The sequence below is a fragment of the Myxocyprinus asiaticus genome, chromosome 9 (assembly GCF_019703515.2).
Source record: "Myxocyprinus asiaticus isolate MX2 ecotype Aquarium Trade chromosome 9, UBuf_Myxa_2, whole genome shotgun sequence".
In the NCBI taxonomy this organism is placed as follows: domain Eukaryota; kingdom Metazoa; phylum Chordata; class Actinopteri; order Cypriniformes; family Catostomidae; genus Myxocyprinus; species Myxocyprinus asiaticus.
This window is the reverse complement of record NC_059352.1, coordinates 9,111,374-9,126,652: the sequence shown is the minus strand read 5'-3', so window position 1 is coordinate 9,126,652 and position 15,279 is coordinate 9,111,374. Positions and strand designations below refer to the sequence as shown.

The 15,279-nt window shown below is 38.6% G+C and overlaps 1 protein-coding gene across 1 annotated transcript in view; it reads right to left on the bottom strand.

Moving 5' to 3' along the window:
- The window catches only part of LOC127446077 (protein phosphatase 1H-like), a 39,856-nt gene that overhangs the window by 3,951 nt on the left and 20,626 nt on the right, over nucleotides 1–15,279 (bottom strand). The window contains exons 3-9 of the mRNA XM_051706720.1: nucleotides 6,501–6,827; nucleotides 5,675–5,787; nucleotides 2,896–2,980; nucleotides 2,605–2,723; nucleotides 2,388–2,451; nucleotides 1,520–1,627; nucleotides 1,145–1,296 (exon numbers count right to left, since the gene is read on the bottom strand). Of these exons, the coding sequence (XP_051562680.1) occupies nucleotides 1,145–1,296; nucleotides 1,520–1,627; nucleotides 2,388–2,451; nucleotides 2,605–2,723; nucleotides 2,896–2,980; nucleotides 5,675–5,787; nucleotides 6,501–6,827 (968 nt within the window). The remainder of the gene's footprint in view (nucleotides 1–1,144; nucleotides 1,297–1,519; nucleotides 1,628–2,387; nucleotides 2,452–2,604; nucleotides 2,724–2,895; nucleotides 2,981–5,674; nucleotides 5,788–6,500; nucleotides 6,828–15,279) is intronic.

The following is a 15,279-nucleotide window of genomic DNA, read 5'->3' as shown; positions in this document are numbered from 1 at the left end:
GAAAAACAAAAACAAATTTAGTCCTTTTTACTATAAACTCTCCTTCCTGCCCAGTAGGTGGCGATATGCACAAAGAATGTGAATTGCCAAAAATAAAAGAAGAATGTTAAAGTGAAAGTGGAATTTATAGTAAAAAAAGGTGGATTCGTATGGATTATTTTAATGCTGACTTTATGTCCTTTTGGAGCTTCAAAATTTTGGTACCCATTCACTTGCATTGTGGGGACCAACAGAGCTGAAATATTCTTCTAAAAATCTTCGTTTGTGTTCAGCAAAAGAAAGAAAGTCATACATATCTGGGATGGCATAAGGGTAAATATGATGAGAGAATTTTCATTTTTAACTATCCCTTTAATACAATGTACTCATTATGTGCATACGTGTTGTTGCATTGTACTTACATTTAAAGTACCTGCATTTAATTACATCTGTAGTTACATTGCTAACCTTACCCCTAACCCTAAACCTAACCCTACCTCAACCCTTACCCTGAACCCTAACCCTAATCTAAATCCTAAACCTAACCTTAAACCTACCTGTACCTCAACCCCTGTAGCAGCAAATGCAAAATTTTTGAAAATGAATTTTTGAACAATATGTAGTTATGCAACAAATACATTGTATTGTATTTATTTGAATGCTAATACATAGTAGTTAAAGACACCTATTATAAAGTGGGACCAAATATACTGCTCACAAGTGATATTTACATTGCTTTCTCTTTGTTTTCTTTAAGCAACACCTGTCTCATATCTGTCTCATATTGAAAACACTTTATTAGGGGCACTTTATTATCATAGTTTTAAACATATATAATTGGTATTTTTAATGGTATCTTTTCTATATTCAAAAATACATTCAAAATTTAGCTCTCAAACTGGTTAATGTGTTTTATAGCTTTCTTCTTTTAAAAAGATTGAAAGCAACAACCTCTTGTATCATTTGCGGTTGATTCAGTTGCTTCTATGGAGCTTAAAACCATCATTAAATAAACAAAATCTCTCACTTTCTGAACAGTCGTAACTCCACCCTGTTGAAAAAGGTTGCTTTCAAATTCATATGTACTACATGTGATCTAGTTAGCTACTGTGTGATCAAAATCGTAAAAGTATACCTCTACTATGCCTATGACAGAGAGTCCTACCTCATGGGGTCGTTGGGTTCTCGGCCAGATAGGAAAGTTGTTACTGCATCTGCAACATCTTTATCAGTTGTGACATCCCATAGTCCATCACTACCCATGATCAGGACGTCATCAGGCCCGTGTTTGTGCTCAGAGATGTTGTACACCTTTACCTGGACCATACATGCATATTAGCATGAAACTCAACTCATGGCATTAACTGATTCTGCTTTCAAGCTGCTTTGTAAATAGTGATTAGATTAATTGAACAAGTGATCAAGAAGCTAAATGACTAATTGAATGAAGAAAATAACAAATAAATGGCCTTGTATATATATATATATTATTATTATTTTTTTTTTTTTACAAAAATACCCACTTACTGTATATACTCACCTCTGGGCAGCAGGATAGGAATGGTTTGATGTGAATATTTGAGTTGTACACTTTCAGGTCATGATCGCCCAAACCACGTGTTACACCAATAGTTGCCATGACCCGGGCCTGGGAACACAAATACAAACATAAAGTTGCAGTTTGAGGTGCCATTAGAGCAAAAAGTTTCTATCTCCTATAATTAAATATATGGCTGGTTGACACAAAACATCTCCATTAAGTTTTTTTATGATTATCAACATTTTTGGTTAAAACTTTTATTAATGGATAAAGAAAAATGGATATTTTACATGTTGTGACTGGTCACTATTTCTTTCAGGTTTTTCACCATTCTAATCACCTTTTTGCCATAACTGTCATTTTAAATGTTCCAGTGGTGTTACAAATGAATTCTAAAAAGTGCAAATGTTCCATATTGTTTCTCAATTAATATGAGGTCTTGTCAACAGCCCATATACTGAATATGAATTTTATTACACTTGACATCGTTCTGCTAATTTGCAACAACTCACTACTGCTGCTTTGTAAAAAGTAGCAGTGAGAACTGTGGGGAAAAAGCAGCTTCTCATTTCACACTTTCAGTAGATTATGTGTTAGTCCCAGGGGCGTAGATTCCGGGGAAGATGGGGGGGAGGTAACCCCTCTTATAATCAAAACAAGCAAGTACAACCCCCTAGTATTTAAACCTTGATCAATGGAAGCATGTAAATGCTTCACGCTGCAACCCTCCCCCAATGTTCAAGCCAAATCTACGCCCTTAGTTAGTCCTGTGACAAATGTAACTTATGTAGCTTAAAACAAAATCCATCAACAGCATCTGGACTTTTTAAAGTTATATCGTTAAAAAAAATAAGCAATATTCAGTTACCTTTTTGCCCTCCCCATAAATCAGTGGGAATTTTAGATCATCCTCTACAATTGTCTTATATGCCCTGAAATAATAATAGAAAGTGGTTATGGAATACAATAAAAAAATAATAGATTTAAAGCTTTGAAACAAAAGAAACTGTGAAATATCTAAAAATAACAGCCACCATAATTCATCCCCCTAACACTCTCATTCATTCAAAGACATTCAAACTCACCAGCCAGTCATTGTGTGGTCTCTGAAAAGCATCTTCTTGCCAAGTTCCTTGTGTTGGATACGTCTGGGGAACTCAATATGTGTAAACTCATTCCCGAGCAGCTCTGGTTTGAGGAAGCCCTAGATTCAAACAGCACAAAAGCATGAATACTATCCAATAATTCAAGCAGCAGTCAGCCGCTCTACAGGATAAAGTAATTATACGGAAATCAAATGGAGCCAAATTTGGAACACAAATCATATGGAGACAACTACAAGACTTGGAATTGTACTGGAATTAGACTGAACTCACCAGATGCTGTAACCTCTGTCTTTCACTTTCAGGTGTGAACTCATTGGACATGGGGACGACCTCATTGCTATGGACAATTATCGCTCTGTGGGGAAATAACACTCTTAAAGGAATAGTTCACCCAAAAGTGAAAATTGCCTCATCGTTTACTCACCCTTATGCCATCCCTGATGTGTATGACTTTGTTTGTTCAGCAGAACACAAATGAATATTTTTTGATGAATATTTCAGCACTGTAGGCCCATACAATGCAAGTGAATGGGTGCCAAAATTTTGAAGCTCAAAAAATCACATAGGTCAGCATAAAAGTAATCCATATGACTCCAGTGGTTAAATCAATGTCATCAGAAGCGATTTGATAGGTGTTGGTGAGAAACAGATCAATATTTTTTTATTATAAATTTTCCTCCCTGCTCAGTCAATCTCCACTTTCACGTTCTTCTTCCTGTGTTTTTGGTGATTCACATTCTTCATGCATACACCCCTACTGGGCAGGGAGAAGAATTTCTAGCAAAAATTGACTTAAATATTGATCTGCTTCTCACCCACACCTATTATATAATTTCTGAAGATATGGATTTAACCACTGGATTCTTATGGATTACTTTTATGCTGCCTTTATGTGCTTTTTGGAGCATCAAAATTATTTTGCCACCCGTTTACTTGCATTGTATGGGTGTACAGAGCTAAGATATTCTTCTAAAAACTTTATTTGTGTTCAACTTTATTTGTGTTTCAAAAAAGAAAGTCACACATCTGGGATGGCATGAGGGTGAGTAAATGATGAGAGAATTTTCCTTTTTTGGTGAACTATTCCTTTAATTTTATATTGAAGTGTTTTTACATCTACTACAATGTGTATTTTACATTCTAAAGAATTGCAGTTTGTCATTGATACTAACTGTTACTGTTTGAGTTATTATGATTGGGTCATTTGTGAAATCAATGTGGAAAGTAATGTTGCAATAACAGTAATTAAAAGATAATATAGTCTACCTAAGGACATACTTTAAAACATTAAACTGTAACTGTACCTAGTTCTTGTATTTATTTCTAGTAGTAGCAATTTCCTCCAGCTAGCATTAGCCAGAAAATGTAGTCATTACCAAGGCATATTTAATAGAATACTTTTAGAACAAAATCACTTTAAACTCTTGCAAAACTTAAAATCCAAATATTGCTATTGTTTTTTTTTATTTTTATTTTATCCCCTTTTCTCCCAATGTGGAATGCCCAATCCCCACTACGAAGTAGTTCCTCGTGGTGGCACGGTTACTCACCTCAATTTGGGTGGCGGAGGACAAGTCTCAGATGCCTCCGCTTCTGAGACTGTCAATCCGTGCATCTTATCATGTGGCTCGCTGTGCATGACACCGCGGAGAGTCACAGCACGTGGAGGCTACTCTCTGCGATCCACGCACAACTTACCACATGCCCCATTGAGAGCGAGAACCCCTAATCGCGACCACAAGGAGGTTACCCCATGTGACTCTACCCTCCCTAGCAACCGGGCCAATTGGTTTGCTTAAGAGACCAGACTGTGGTAGTCAGTGTCAATACTCGCTGAGCTACCCAGGCCCCCAACTTTTCAATTTTTTAAATTATGATAAATTCTGAGACTCTAAGCCTAAGAAACTGCTGAAAAATCACCAAAAAACTTGAGCCAAAAATGTACTTTTTTCCTTATTTTTCTGATTTGACATTATACTGTATATCTCAGGGTGTAAATAAGGTAGCTTCAAAGGTGACTGCTTTTGTTTTGTTCCCAATCATGTCACCTGTATCTGAGTAAAATTTTGTGTTGATATGACAAAGCAATCTAAAGTTATAGCATTACAAAAATTATTTATCCTAGTGTCCAAAAACCTCTCCAAACAAATAAAACATAATAACTGTACATAAGAACTAATTACACAACAATGACTAAAGGTATGCTCTCTCTAAAAAGCATGCAAGCATGAGTAACAAGATCTCATTCATTTCCATTCTGTGTTATTTGGCCATCGAGTCTGTGTAATGTACTTGGCGCTATCTCCTGCTGGCCATATGTAATTACAGTGAACGATACTCTCTGCCCATATTTGGTTGACTTCCACCTCTGGTTGCAGCAGTCTGAATTCTAATACGATTGGTTGAGCATTCCATGACGCTGGACAACATACTACATCATTTCAGATGAAGTCCGAAATCTAGGGTCCAGGAAAGCTATCATGTTTTTAGCCAGATAGCACATTATGTGCTGTGGGCTCATTGTGCTGCGTGTGGATTATCTAATGATCAGTGCATCCAATTGTGTTGTGTGTGGGCTAGTTTTAAAGATAATTGCCTCCTTCAAGTAATGGTATGTGATATTTTATGTTCCGTTTATTTTTTGTGAAGTTATAAGCGAAAACACGGCATTTAAGCAACACCTGTTTACTTGTAACATGTATGTCAAAGACATGTACTTAGCTATTACTAGCTATCTTTTTGTCTGTAAGTAAATAGGCTGATTGTATTCTACTCTTTGAGAGCTTTCCAATGACATATGACACATGGCTATTTGGGACAAGGCCCATCCGGGCTTAAAGTGTTAAAGCTATTCTTTGGAATACTGTGCATAAAAAGCCGCTACTATCTGACAGATATCACTGAAATAGGTGTCCTGAGAAATTTCAGATTCAGTGGCTAAGTCTTTGATGACTTACATCGCTTACAGTAGCTTTAAATATCACTATATTGTTAATACAACACATTGAATATCTGTATTTCATTACTTTGATCTGTTTAAACCTCTTACCTGCTGTCTCCAGCGTTTGCTACATAGAGTTTTCCCAACATGTGTATTGCAACCAAGGCACAACAGCCACCAGAGATGCTGTAAGACTCTTTCTCTGTCTCTATGAGGTCATCCTGCAGAGTAATACAACAGAGGTTGAGTATTCTCTACTATTTGCATTACATCTACAGTGCATCCGGAAAGTATTCACAGCGCTTCACTTTTTAAATAATGAAAAATAATGAATTTAATCCATTTTGGAATAAGGCTGTAACATAACAAAATGTGAAAAAAGTGAAGCGCTGTGAATACTTTCCAGATGCACTGTATGGTCAGCACAATCAGTATTTGCTTTTACACGCATATGTAAATTTTATACATACTGCTGATGTCAAATAAATGAGCCCTAGACCAGGGGTTCTTAACGGGGGCGTTCAAAGGATGCCAGGGGCGCTGAGAGCAAATTAGTAAAGAGGGGGGCATTAGGTTACAAACGGGGGGTGTTTATCAGTCATAATAATCAAATCTATCATCAAGTTCCTCTTTGCATTAAAACGTTTATCTAGACTTGGCGTATATCAGTTGGTTCTCAATTATATGGGTTGTACCGCGGTTCATCTGATTTTGAAGTCTAGCATCACATCTGAAGTATCTGGTTTAGCAGCATCAAATACACAGGCGGAAGGGAATGAAGGGGTAAGGTAATGAAGTAGGCGGGCTTTCATCAAAAAAAGGTTGAGAACCACTGCCCTAGACAATATAAATTCATCCATCTACCACATTAGTAGATGAATGGTGGAGCATTTCAAGCAATATAAATTCTAAAGTCTGTGCCCACAGGTCTCACCATCTGTCTGAATGCAGTCTCTATGATCCCCATCACCAGGCTCTCCACACTAATGTCTTTCTCAATGTGGAACCGTGGCTCATCCAGGAGCCCATCCTGCTCCTCTCCATCCAGGCAGGCCCCTTTTTTGGCCTCAGCCTGGAAGGGGCTCCCGTTCTTGGCCAGACAAATGGGCGGTGGGCTGTTCTTGTTTTCAAGAAGATGGGCAACATCACAAAGCCGATCACGGATGATACGATGGAGGAGTTTGGATGCCATGAGAGCAGCCCCGGAGCCGGCATGTCCATCAAAAACACCCCAAAAGTGCATGGGAATACCTGTAGTGTCCTGCAAGGATGAGAGAGAGCCGAAGTTAAATACATTGAGTTAAAGCAAAGTCCCCTTTTAAGACAAGACAGGTCACTATGCGGCCATATTCGTAATGCCCCTGGGCAGCTATTTTATAAGTCATACAAGTAGCTACCAAAATCTCCCTAAATGTTGGTCAATATTATGTTCAAATAAATCTGACCACAACTGTAAAATAAATACAGATTTGTATTTTTTATTTTAATTTTTTATTTTTTTATCAAATCACACAAAAACAAAAAACAGACAAACATTTTTTAGAGCTGATTTAGCTAATGTACATGCCATGTGCTCTTTTAACATGTCCTCTTTCAACTGTAAAACAAAGAGGCAATTAGCTCTTTTAATTATAAGGCGGGACTGTAGTCATCATATTTAAAGGGAGAGTTCATCCAAAAATGAAAATTCTCTCATCATTTACTGACTCTCATGCCATCACAGATACATATGACAAACAGTAAGGCTTGTACCAACAGCAAATGTTTGTGGTTAAACCTGATTCTGCACAGCACGTCAAGTGAATAGCTGCCCTGCTATCTCTTTATCAGAATCAGAATCAGAATGAGCTTTATTGGCAAGTGTTCTCATGTACACAAGGAATTTGTTTTGGTGATAGGAGAAACAAACATGTGTCTGTACATGTATCTCTCTAATTCACATAGCCTGTTGCAGACAGGTAACACAGCAGATGATAGCATGATGTAATTGATTAGATGAGTAGACAGAGGGGTTTAGGTGGGGGAAGGGGAATGTCACGTGATGCAAGCAGAAGGGCAAGGAAGAGGTCACTGTCCTGGTTAATGACCTCTCGAGTAAATACTGCTGATTTTCAATCCAATTTTCACTGTTTGGAACAAATTACCATTGTGTTTTTTCTATTTTGAGAGCTAGAGAGAGAAAGAAAGCCCATAGGAATGAGAAATCACAAATTAGATCTCATTTAATCTCTTAATTTTTGCTCCTAGACTGCAGTGAGATTAAATGGAGGGCAATTGGAGATTTTGCTTCTAGCTGTAGGTTTTAAGTCTAAAGTCTACACTTGTTCTTGTAAACAGGAAGTAAATGTTCAACAGTTGTGCAGTATGTCAGAAATTGACTCATGTTTCTATTTATTCCTCCTAAGCAATTCTAGGAGGAACATCTGAGACAAAGTTGAAATTTAAATGAACTCCATTAAGTTTTCTGGGCTATTAAATAGCTACTTCTTAGCAACAAAATCTTCCTTTGGTATGAGGGAAGGAAAGTATAAAGAAATGAGGTATAAAGAGAGAAATCTACTGTATTTTGTATGTCAGACCACACAATACCAAATCCACCCTTGAACAGATGTCACAATACTCAGAACCCTTATTTAAGTGTCAATGCATCTTCTATCTCAGAAGACGTTCAATCAATCAGACTTAAACAGCTTTACATTGTGGATTATAAGAGTACGTTTAGGGTGAAAGGAAGGGGGGGACCTAAAGATTAGACTACGGATAAGGACCAGAGAGATCAGACCACCACTCATCCCCTCATGCAAACACAAGCAATCACTTTGAAGGTCATAAGTCGAGATTTCTAGGTGAAAACAGTGCCTGAACCACATCACATGACAAATACTCTCACACAGAAAAAAAAAAAAACGCATTCAAAAAGTTCAGTTTCACTCATGGCCATAACCAGATATAAGGTCACCGAGGTCCGGACCTTGGTAAATGTTTCATATTCAAAAATAAATTTTGATGCTATGTACAACTGAATAAAATATAAGTGGTTGAAAACTCCTTTAAGTGACTGCATGCATGTATAATTTAGTTTAGACAGTTGGTTGGATTCTTTAGTGTCAATAAATACTACAAGTGTGACGAAATGGCACTACCTGAAGCTGCGCAGTGCATTTGCCGGGCAGAGCAGAGTAAAAACGGGACCGGTCTCACTAATCTGACAAACCTGCTCTGTGCTTGAGGCGTGCTCTCCCGAGTGTGAGTTGTGTGCAACCCATTTGAATCTGACACAGAATTTTCTATTATAAACCCATCTGATATGAGACACTTAAAGGCTCTGTGCCGAAGCTTAAAGATTAAACAGCCCGTCATATTAAACTACAGTGACGAGGTAAACAGGAAAACATTGTTCCATCCGTGTGGATGCAGCATAATTCAAAATCAATAGTTTTCAGTTACAGATGCCATTGCAGAAATTCACTATTCACATTCAACCATGAGTAATTTAATCCAAGAGTGAAAGTGTCCAAGAACAAAACGGTTACTGAGATTGAGCGAGTAGTATGGCAGCCACCATGAGGGCGTCCCTGCCCCATGTAGAATAAAACAGCTTTTATAAGGTCGCTGATATGACTAGAGTCCTCATCTCATGTGAGTGGTCATGATTTTATACATGTTTCAAAATTATAATTCATTTCTTTAGGAGTAAAACTTTTTTAAAGGGGAAAAAATTACTGAGTGCACCTTTAAATAATTAAGTCTGGCAAAAGGAAAACAACTGAATGTTTTGGATAATATTAATATGTAACGGAGTTAACATAGCCCTAGATAAATTAGTTGTTAATTAACTTTTGCTGATTTTTCTGTAGTTAACATGAGTAAATTTTGCTGCCCAACTCAAAATCAATTCTTTATTGTCAAATGTGCATTTCTATGTGACAAATATTCAGTATTAATATTGTTAAATGCATTTGCGATTAAAAAATAATTTCAGTATTATTATTGGTTTCTGTCCTTTAATTTTTATATTACATTTTTATGTATAGAATATGTTGCGTTTGTAAGTGTAATTTTGTTAAAAGTCTTGACACCTCACCGTGGACATCACTAATTTTCAAACCCTGGTTATGGCCCTGTACCAATGTACTATAAGATCATGTTATCCCAGCATGATTTGAGAATGTTCCACAGAGTACAGTATCTTGTGTGCTTCAATAGATGCGAGGAAAACCGAACTTTTGTACAAAAGGAGTTATCATGGTTAATCAATGTCACAAATTTGCTTATTTGATTTATAACCTAGAAATTGTGTGGAATCTAATGTTTGAATGAATGAACGTTACATTTATATAGTGCTTTTCTGACACTACACTCAAAGCGCTTTACACAGTGAACAGGGGACTCTCCTCAACCACCACCACCAGTGTTTAGCATCCACCTGGATGATGCGACAGCTGCCATAGTGCACCAGTATGCTCGCCACACACCAGCTATTGGTGGAGAGGAGAGAGATAGAGCCAATTAATGGATGGGGATTATTAGGAAGCCATGATTGATAAGGGCCAATGGGGGGAATTTGGCCAGGGTTACACCCCTACTCTTTTCAAGAAGTGTCCTGGGATTTTTAATGACCACATAGTGTCAGCACCTCAGTTTAACATCTCATCCGAAGGACAGTACCTTTTTACAGTATAGTGTCACCATCACTATACTGGGGCATTAGGACCTACACAGGTCCACAAAGTGAGCACCCCCTCCTGGACTCCCTAATACCTCTTCCAGCAGCAAGCTTATTTTTCCTATGAGGTCTCCCATCCATGTACTGACCAGGCTCAGGCCTGATTAGCTTCAGTGACAACCAGTCTTGAGCTACAGGGTCATATGTCTGCTGACTGCTGCTGTTTCTTATTCATTTCATGTCTTATTCATGTCCTAACATTTCTTTCTTTAAAATGGTTTGTTAACATTTTTCTACTGTAGTAAATCATGGTTAATATTATCAAAACCATGGTTTCCACCACCAAAAAAAAAAAAAAAAAAAAAAACAACAACAGGGTCACAGTCATGGTTATAACACTCCTAGATACCACAACATTACTATAGTAAAAGCAAGGTCATTCAGGGCCGGCCCATCCTACAGGTGATACAGGCGACCACCTAGGACCCGATGTGCCTGAGGGGCCCCCGTGAACACATGCAAAGTAAATGAACAAGTCATAAGATTAAGAAACATTGCTGAATTTTATTTTGAAATTTTCTGCAGTCCAATGGTTTCTAGAGAGCACACACGCAGGACAACATGCAACACGTGTGGACCTGATCATTTAACATACAAATCACAATGACGTTGAAAACATCATTTTATGTTTAAAATGAGCTCTGAATAATCACAAAAAGACAAATAACTGAAAGTTACAATAAATAAAATAACAGCAGTGTATCTAAAATCGGCAAGAAGTAAAGCTGAGCAGTACACACTAATCTGCATAATTTATTCATAACGCAAAGCACTGCTGGGAACTGGAGAGCAGCTTCTTTTCACAATATTATTAGACAGGAAGGAATTCGGACACTGCCGATATTAAGACGCAAAATACTCAGAGTGAAAATATGAGCAATTAATCTGGAAAATAACCAAACCATCTGCAAATATGTCAGCTCTCTAAGAGGTATGTGTTTATTCTTTGCATTTGTTTACAAATATATATTTTGAGGTGTTGTCTTCCATAACCGAAGTAGCCCTTAGGTGGGCATTATGCAAATGTGTTACATAGTGACGTAGCTAAGTCACGGAAGTAATGGCTGGACTGCAAACCAGTTGTTTCAGGCAGTTCAGAAGCAGTGTTTCCTGTGGAAGAGAGTAACTCCCTTTGGCGTGGACTTTGTAACTTTGCAGACCTTATACATGCACAAACAGCTATATTACACACTAAAGTAAAAGTAAAATCCCAAAAAGCATAAAAGGGCCACTTTAACATTAGTTAACTACATTAGTTCACATTAACTAACAATGACAATACTTATTTCTTATCCCCATGTCGGCCTTTTATTATGGTTTGATGCATCTCCAATAACCCCGCCCCTAAACACCCTGACCCCGTAATGACAAAACAGACTGTGATTTGTTCCCTTAAAATGTCAGGTAGATGGCGTTTCCTGTCTAATTGGCCGGTTCCTGGCCAACTGAAGCTGCTATACAGCCCAGACCTTTGCCGTAGTCATATGCAAGACTACCATCATTGTGGTTTAAGACGTCTTTGTGCAAGGTTGAAAATCTCTAACATTGATTGTGGTAAATCTTATTTACATCAACTGTTGTTCTGTAAGAAAAAAGTAACAAATAAAACAAGAGAATGTAAGCCGTCTTCCGGTCAACACAACTGACGTAAAACAAGTTAACTTGTAAAGGCCGAAGCATACTCTACGCAAGTATGTGAACACAAATGCTATCGCTTGGCCACTGCACTGCCAACACACGGTCTGGTTGAACAAGCCTACGTGCGTTCTTGTTTTACCGTGGTGGGAATAAACCTCAGTACTCAAGGGGGCGATAGAGTTACCTTCAAACGTCTGTGCCATTAACTTTAACTTAAGGTTATTATTCTGGTAAATTGCTATAAATACATTGACTATAACTTACTTGCTCAGCAATACTCTCTTTGAACATTTGCTCTGCCATGACAGTAGTTGACTTGAAAGAGAAAACTCAACTTAGAAGCTATAGCACCCCTTGTGGTCAAAGCGACTAAACAACAAACAGCAATTTGTTGAACAAAATTCAACAATATCTGCAGTATCACACTGCCAAGTTCCAAGAGTAGCTAGAAGAGTATAGAAGCTAGAGCAGAAGACAGAGATAGACAATAATCTTTTTATTATTATAATTAAATAATTAAATAGTAAGTGCAATTAGTGTGGACTGGTCAAGTGCTTGTGGAAGAAATGTGTTTTCAGTTGGTTCTTGAATTTTTATACGGTTTTAGCAGATCGGGTGGAGGTTGGAAGCTCATTGCACCATAGAGGAACAGAGAAAGTGAATGTTCGTGAAATGGACTTTGTGCCTCTTTGCGATCAGACCACCAGGTGGCACTCAGCAGAGAGAGAGTGGGGACACAGACCTGGAGGAGTGAGTTGAAGTAAGAGGGTGCTCTTTCATTGGCTGTCCTTATGGCCAGAGTCGAAACCTTTGATTAATTTTATGCATGCAGCTACAGGTAGCCATTGGAGTGAAATCAAGAGGGGGGTCACATGAGACCTCTTTGGTTGATTGAAGACCACACGCACCACTGCATTCTGGGCCATTTGCAGAGGCTTAATCGCGCTAGCTGGGAGGCCGGTCAACACAGCATTGCATTAGTCCAGTCTTGAAATGACTACAGCTTGGACCAGGAGCTGTGCAGCATATTCAGACAGGAAAGGTCTGATTTTCCTGATGTTGTAAAGCGCACCTGCAAGACCAGGCGGCTCATAACTAAATAAAACAAGCTTTGTGATCATGACGAAGGATAACATCAAGAGGTAGATTGGCATGCAGGTGCGAGAGACTTATATACTTACATACTGTATAAATGAAATACATACCCCCCTCTCTCGATGTTGCTCACGTGCCAATGATTATGTCCCCATAGGCTGCCGACCCCTGATCTAAGTCAAGTGACCTTATGTTCTATAACCTTTAGTTCTACTAAGATACAAAGCACTTCTAAAAATCCATCTGTAAACTGGGTTTGCTGGAGTTTATAGCCGGCCCTGCTGCAAAGATCAGAATATGTTTTTTTTATAATGGTGGTCCCCAGCATAGAATCCTGGTGCTGTTGTCTCCAAAAGGGTTTCAGAAACAGCTTCACTAGAAAGACAATCTATGGTCATGATGGTCTACCAGCTTTACCAGCTAAGTTTTGATTGTGAAAATCATGGCTATGCTGGTCCACTAGATATACCAACACTAAAAGGGAGGTTGTACTGTGACATTTTAGATGAACCACTATTAAGTCTATTAAGTATTAAGTTTTTTGTAGGCAGCTGCACTATTAGTGACACTATTAGTGAGTTTACCTTTCATTATGACAGAACAAAGCCTAATCTGAGACCAGGTGATTACGATTTATCCGACATATTACATAGCGTTTTATAGTTATATAGAATATAGTGCTTGAGTCATTACTTTTATTATGCTTTTATTCCTCCTTGGAGCTTTAAAGCCTGTGGTCACAAAAATCTTTTGTTGTATGGGAAAGAGCATCATTAACATTCTTCAAAATCTCAAAATTTGTGTTCCACAAAAGAAAGAAAATCATGTAGGTTTGGAACGACATGAGGGTGAGTAAATGATGAGCTAATCCTTTAATTGGGTTACTTTTTTAGATTTTAGAATTTTGGTAAATCATGTTTGCAGCGTCAACAAAATTACAGATATGTTTGTTTTGTCAGCGATAACGAAGATGAGATTATATAGTAAATTATCTTTATTTGGGGGCCTTCCTTAGTAAATACTGATGCACGATTAATTACGATGAATTATTTAGATTATTAACATTTAACAATTATTAAAATTGTAATCGATTGACAGCCCTTATATTTTTACATCCTGTTTTAAACCCTTGTCTTAAGGCCTGGGTATACTTTGTTTTTCTGCGTTTCAGATCGGATCGCATCTGGCCGACCACGTTGCCTTTCAAAGTATATGTTTCTGACCGCAAACTATTACGAACGTGTTCGACGCATGCCCAACTGCTTTGTGATATTCTTTAAGTACAGTCAATGGCCGGTGCTTGCGGCGACGATGTGCACAGACGAGGACCGCGTCCAGGGGTCGAGATTATGTTGCACGGTCAGGCCGCACGTACCGTGCTGATGACGAAATTTGCATCACGCATACTGTGCGTGGAGTGATCAGCAACGCGGACAACCGAAGTATACTATGGCCTTTAGTCAGCCATTGGCATTTCTGACTCCATTGATTGACTATTTGTTATGGCTTTGACAACGACAATAACTAAAAAATGTAATTAAAACATACACTATATTGCCAAAACTATTCGCTCACCCATCCAAATAATTGAATTCAGGTGTTCCAATCACTTCCATGGCCACAGGTGTATATAATGAAGCACCTAGGCATGTAGACTTCTTCTACAAACATTTGTGAAAGAATGGGCCGCTCTCAGGAGCTCAGTGAATTCCAGCATGGTACTGTGATAGGATGCCACCTGTGCAACAAGTCCAGTCGTGAAATTTCCTCGCTACTAAATATTCCACAGTCAACTGTCAGTGGTATTATAACAAAGTGGAAGTGATTGGGAATGACAGCAACTCCAAGGCCACGTAAAATGACAGAGTGGGGTCAGCGGATGCTGAGGCGCATAGTGCGCAGAGGTCGCCAACTTTCTGCAGAGTCAATCTCTACAGACCTCCAAAGTTCATGTGGCCTTCAGATTAGCTCAAGAACAGTGTGTAGAGAGCTTCATGGAATGGGTTTCCATGGCTGAGCAGCTGCATCCAAGCCATACATCACCAAGTGCAATGCAAAGCGTCGGATGCAGTGGTGTAAAGCATGCCGCCACTGGACTCTAGAGCAGTGGAGATGCGTTCTCTGGAGTGACGAATCACGCTTCTCCATCTGGCAATCTGATGGACGAGTCTGGGTTTGGCGGTTGCCAGGAGAACGGTACTTGTCTGACTACATTGTGCCAACTGTGAAGTTTGGTGGAGGGGGGATTATGGTG